The sequence below is a fragment of the Argopecten irradians genome, chromosome 9 (assembly GCF_041381155.1).
Source record: "Argopecten irradians isolate NY chromosome 9, Ai_NY, whole genome shotgun sequence".
NCBI classification, from domain to species: domain Eukaryota; kingdom Metazoa; phylum Mollusca; class Bivalvia; order Pectinida; family Pectinidae; genus Argopecten; species Argopecten irradians.
In genome coordinates this window covers 39,851,752-39,858,105 of record NC_091142.1, presented here as the reverse complement: position 1 = coordinate 39,858,105, position 6,354 = coordinate 39,851,752, and the positions used below count along the sequence as shown (strand labels likewise).

General features: G+C 32.8%; 1 protein-coding gene across 4 annotated transcripts in view; it reads right to left on the bottom strand.

The window, feature by feature from the left end:
• Nucleotides 1-1,618: 1,618 nt before the first annotated feature.
• Nucleotides 1,619-6,354, bottom strand: part of LOC138332312 (putative leucine-rich repeat-containing protein DDB_G0290503) — a 29,583-nt gene continuing 24,847 nt past the window's right edge. For all 4 annotated transcript variants that reach the window (XM_069280356.1, XM_069280355.1, XM_069280359.1 and 1 more), the window contains exons 23-25: nucleotides 4,425-4,592; nucleotides 3,861-3,935; nucleotides 1,619-3,361 (exon numbers count right to left, since the gene is read on the bottom strand). In XM_069280356.1, coding sequence (XP_069136457.1) covers nucleotides 3,137-3,361; nucleotides 3,861-3,935; nucleotides 4,425-4,592 — 468 coding nt within the window. In that variant the 3' untranslated portion in view covers nucleotides 1,619-3,136. The remainder of the gene's footprint in view (nucleotides 3,362-3,860; nucleotides 3,936-4,424; nucleotides 4,593-6,354) is intronic.

Below are 6,354 nucleotides of genomic sequence, written 5' to 3'. Positions count from 1 at the left end.
TTATGCTCTGTCGGCGGTGGAGCATCTTTAATGTTTTCTATACCGTTTGAAAAACAAGAGCAGACGTATTAGTATTTTTTCTTCAGATACAAAAGTTACTTAGATTTACACCATTGCCACGATTGAAGTTGGACCTGCTGATTTTACTTTAAGTTGAAAATATTAAAAATAATTAATATTGCATCTGTAAAAAATTCCACGACATTATGCCCTATATGAAATGAAGTACTGCAAGTACCGATAGCAAAAAAACAATGTTTTATGCGTTTTGTGTTAATTTAACACATATATACAAGATCAGTTATTGTTCAAATGATGGGTATCATTTTTACTCTGTCAGTGAAGGAGCATTTAGTTAAAGAAACTAAAAACTGGAAGAAATCTAGCTTAATATTCTAAGATATGAATTTGACAGCAGTATTTAATTAGAAAAATGCATGAACTTACCGATTTTTTGGAGTCCGCTCCCTTTGATATCTAGACGACCCTTATTATTTTTATTCTTGAAACTTCTATCAATGATGACTTAATTGACAACTTGACATGGTCAGATATTTAGTTTGGATCATGCCAAAAATTTTTAACCAACAGTACATATGATAGTACCTAATATATGTGTATATGTACTGTTGGTTAAAAATGTTGTACCAGGCCTCTAGCAGTAGATCAAGCTGTGCCATTTTCTAGTAAACTCGCACCTCTCCATCCAACATTAACTCCATTAACTGTTCATTCCTTGTCACAGACAGGGAGCTGCAGTGGAAGAGTGGTCGAGTTGTCTCAACATATTACCGCAGGCCCTACACCTCTGGGTTGCGAGTTCGAATCCCATGTGGGGCAGTTGCCAGGTACTGGCCGCTAGTCGTTGGGTTTTTTCTCTAGGAACTCCAGCTGTCCTCCACCATCAAAATCTGGCACATCCTTACATGACCTTGTTAACAGGACGTTAAACTAGTAAAACCTGTCACAGACAAGGAGCTGCAGTGGAAGAGTGGTCAAGTTGTCTCCACATATTACCACAAGCCCTCCACCTGTGGGTCGCGAGTTTGAATCCCATGTGGGGCAGTTGCCAGGTACTGACCACTTGTCAATGTTTTTTCTCTAGGTACTCCAGCTTTCCTCCACCATCAAAATCTGGCATGTCCTTAAATGACCCTGTTAACAGGACGTTAAACTAGTAAAACCTTTCAGATAGAGCCTTTAGATGAGTTATCCCTCGCCACGCATTGACTTTCAAATGAATATATTAATTAAGACATCTGATTTAATTTACCAGTATTTCAAAGCTTTCCATAGACCATATCTTTTTCTTACATATTTTTGATAACCTGCAAACTGGATGTGATTTATCAATACTTCCGACACAACTTATCCACCTCCTGAACATGGTAAGTTTTTTAAATGACCTTGCATGTAAATGTAAATAATAGGATATGAAATTAGTCAAGTCACTTTGGTCCTTCCTCAATCTCCACACTTAGCTTATTATATATATATTGTAATTGTGCAATATTTTGGTAGCTACCCAGTATACTGCACTTTGATTCCATCTATAGGTATATCAGTGCATGAATTCAAGAAATACTTAGCAAATATAACAAAAAAGAACAAAGAATGTTTGAACATTTATTTCTAAAAAATTAAACAAATTTATTACCAATTTTATCATAAAAGTGTAAGTAATAAAAATTAAGATATATACAAGTTTCAATAGGCACTAATTCAGAGGAAAAATAAGACAAACAATTTTCTACATTGAAGAATAAATAATACCGGTAAAATTAAATTAGATGTGAGGAGTAATTTGTTACTAGTAAGTGATTGTTGACGAATACAGACTAAAATATACAAGTCTAAAATTTAAGATCATCTGCTGTTAATATTTGTAAAATGAACACATTTTGGTAGTATTTCTAAATACAAGTTTGCAATTCTTCTTATTACTGTATTTTATCACAGGAGTTTGTATCCTCCAGTTGTTTGATCAAGTAGATGTTTTTAAATACAGTAAATACATGTATATCGATAGTAAGACATATGTCTTGATAGTGACATTACAGAATTGATAAAAATGACATATGATAGGTCCAGAAAAACAACTCTCTTGAATAAAAAGATTTAAATAAGGCTATACCAATGGTTGTAAAACCTTTATCATTATGACAATACTATAATCGTGTCAGTATTATATATATTTTTATCATTACTCTTAAAGAATATCATATATTTGATTTAATTTTAGACAAAGCATATGCAGTCAAATATGAAGTGAAAGATGAGATGTGTTAAGTGCCCAAGTTGTCACTTTTTTTCTAGGTTCTCAATGCACCGATTAATTTTTAATATTATTGGCAGTAAATTAATAAAGAGTCAAAAATTATTCTGGTTGGAGAAAGGATATGCACTTGCATTTGAATTCAAGAGACAGTGGTGGAGAGTTAATTTTGTTTCCCAAAATTAAGCAAAAAGGATAGAAAAATCTCTGCCCTTGACCCTTCCAACAGATAATTTGGGAAATGCCCTATAAAAAAGAAACTGAGACACATTTTTTAAAACAAACATTGCATGAACAATTGTCAGAAACAAATCGAATGCTGCTATGGATAACATGAAATAATATATTAATCCTAACAAATATTTCTTATTTTAATAGTACATGTATTTAAAATTATTCCTTATTACATATTGGCATATTACTGAGTTACCTGCCCTTGCAGGTAAGAATATTTCCCTGCAAAATAGTTAATATCCACACAAATACAATATGTAACAATCAATACCTACCTGCAAGGGTAGATAATTGTGTAAAATGCAAATACAGAATAGAAATATACAGCATATTGTTCTTGAATTTCTAGGGGTTTTTCTAGTGAGGAAACAACATCAACCTGATTTCTAAGTGATCATACATACATTGATCTACACTGATTGAGAAAAAAAATGTCTAAACGATTTAAGCTGCATTGCATTGAGAGAATACAAAATATTTTGCAGATTTTTCACATTAATCTCCGTATCACTATTACACATATCATATCATTGTCAAAGGATGAGTTTATAATCTCAAAAACACTTCCACCCAAGATGTTGAGGCATTTCCATATAGAATTTGTTGGTAGATTGAAGATATATGTCATCACCATTTAGCAGTTTTGATAGATTTCAGAGGCACAGAAGCTGAGTCTCTCTCTGAGGGCAGACTTTTCTGGCCCTGTATAATTTTCTGGAGATATTTCAACTCCTGGTGCTGTGTCACAAGATCTGCACGCTTTGTTAGTGTCTGTTCAACAATTTCTATCAGCTCGTCAAATCTATACACTTCTGCCTCCGCTCGTCTCCAATTCTCCTCCAACACTTTTATCTGCAACAGATTACAGGTATATCAACAACATGATCAACCCCATTTTATACCAGGAATTAAAATCTTTGTCATAAGATTATCATCCTCCACCGTAACATTGAAGTTGTATGTCCTATAACTTACTCTCTTTTTATCAAAGAAAAAACATTCAAAGTGATTTTCTCCGCCTCTCTAAAGTTGAAAAATTTCTACATTTACTAAATCATTATCAAAATTTGAAAAAACAAAGGATCTTAGCATGTCTACTAAACATGACAATCTGTCAATAATAGCACACATTGTTAAATCATTACATATATGTACATAATGTATATTCATGTACGTTAATTCAAACCATGTTTTTTTTTTTTATCTTTTTAAATACATAAAACAACTATCAATATAAACTTTATTTATTTTACATCAATTACAAAACAAATTATACAACTTGTAATTTTCGATGAACAACTATTATTTAAGATAAATAAAACCCAGGTTCTATAGGTATATAATAGCCTACCCGACGTGTGGCCTTGTTGCTGAGCTCCTCATAGTAGTCATCCTTTTTCAACAGCTGGTCCCTTAATTTCTGGATCTTAAAAACAACATAAAACTTATAGATATATGTTATACTGACACATCTGTATATTTTTTTCATGTCAACAATTGTCTAATACCATCTACCTGTAAGAGTTCTTCAGCTTGATTTCTATTGTTACGTTAATTCTATAGAGTGGACAGAAATAGCAAAAGTTAACAAACAAGGGCAGCAGTAAGGAGTTAGTAAGTCACTGATTGGCCCTTTCTTACTTACCTGGTACTTTATTGGCAGACAGCATGCAGGGAGTATTATTATGTAATTTTACTGACATTTCAAAGGTTTAAATACTTCTTAAATAGGATCAGAAATTACCATTTAGCACTTGTATCACCATTTACAAAGTTTTTCAGTTTTAATCACCCTATTATGGATATCCTATCTTACAACTTTTGGTCTGGAACATCTACCGGTACTTGTATGCAAGAACCATAGAAAGCCACAAATAAAAGAGCATTAAATATGTAGTACACAGTCCATATGTACCTTCATTTTAAGATTGAAGACCTCTGTGATATTAGATGATCCTTCTCCTCCCTGTGACTTCTCTGACATCCTACCCACGGCTTCCTTCACCTGGTCTTTGAGTACCTGCTTCTCACCTTCCAGCGCCCTCAGCTGAGACCGTAGGTCCATCAGTTCTGCCTTCTGGCTCTGTACCACAGAAATCGATTATGAGATCATTTAAAAAAGAAGAAATTTCATCCGTTTTTGTTTAAACGGTTTAACTGGTTGGGTCTAGTTGTTCATTTTAAGAATTAAAGACGGATCTGGTGACTTTATATTGTTTTCAGATGAGCCTTGACAAAACCATTAGAAACCCATATCAAAATCTGCAGGTCCGTCAGGATTTATACTTGAAATAATGGACTTTTACTTACAAACAGTTCAACCGTATACACCAAAACAGGCATGATGTCAAAATTAACTTAGATTTGAATTGGATCTTTCCAACAAATTATTTCTGCAAAAAAAATATTTCCATGATTTGCTCACACTGACATCATGGTTGCAAACATCTACTATGCGGATAATTAGAATAAACCTATAGCCAGACGGTATAGCATGATTTGAGATTGCTACATGGCAATATACTTTTAGCACTGTAATGACTTTCCCAGATACAGTGTGTTATGTATGACACTAAATACATGTAGTTATCAGATAGGGGAGATAACTCCTATAGCTATATTATCAATACATCCTATAAAGTTCACATAATTAATTTAGGTTATAGAACTTTCTAGAATATTATCATCGTATAAACAAATATGTTTGTAAACATGTTGATTATAAGTAGAGATCTAGAATGATCTATTTCCAGAAAGTTCTGTGTGTTTAATTGTTTACTGTTTTTAGTTAGATATTTCTAGAAGTAGAAGGTTCTCCAATATTCTTGAAATAGGGTTTAGCTATATATACTCCAACTGTCCAAAGCTAATCAGAACTGTAATGAGACCTGTAATGAGACATATCAAGAGTTGTACAGTGCCATATTAGATTCTATTGGGAGAGCTATTGTGACTTTATCTGTGGATTATTACAACACTTTGTGTGGATTTATTCATATTGCCTGGAACTATACAAATCATCTGTGGACATTCATTTTCCTCGTGGATTTTTGATTATTGTTAATTTGAAACCGGGAAGGATCAAGGATTATACCAGGACATTCGCATACAGATAAGTAACACTTTAAATCATCGTATTACTCTTGTACCACCACCAATTACTTTAGATATTGTAAACCATCTCTGTATAATATTGTATATAATTAAATTGTGTTTTGAATTTAGCTGCTGGTTTCTCATTTCTGTTATTCTGGGTCATAACAGAATTGGGGGCTCGTGTCCGAGATTGATATTTTATTTGTGAAATCTAACTTTGAAAAATTAATTAAGAAATTTTCAAAATTTGTGTTTAAACTTGGAGTTTACATTTGAAACCAACAGCTAGATAAACATGACTACTATGCAGGTAGAACAGTTTGTTAAAGCGCCATCCCTGGAAGTTCTTTTGCAAGTTAGTAAGAAGGATTTACTGTTATTGGGTAAACATTTAGGCCTTACTATCAAAACTAATATGGAGGAAAGCTGAAATTAGGAATGTAATTATAAGATATTTTGTTGACAATGGCAAATTTGACTCTAGTGCATTAGATAGTATAGAGGAAACAGTCAGTTCAGAAATTCAAATTAGACAAATGGAACTTGAACATGAAATGAAACTAAGACAAATTGAAATAGATAAAGAGAAAGAAATGAGAGAAAGAGAAATAGAAAAGGAGTTAAGAGAAAAAGAAATAGACAAAGAAAAAGAGTTAAGAGAAAAAGAAATTGAAAGAGAATTAAAAGAAAAAGAGATTGAGAGAGATCAGATGTTAGAGCTAGAGAAGCAGAAAATTCAAGCTGAAACA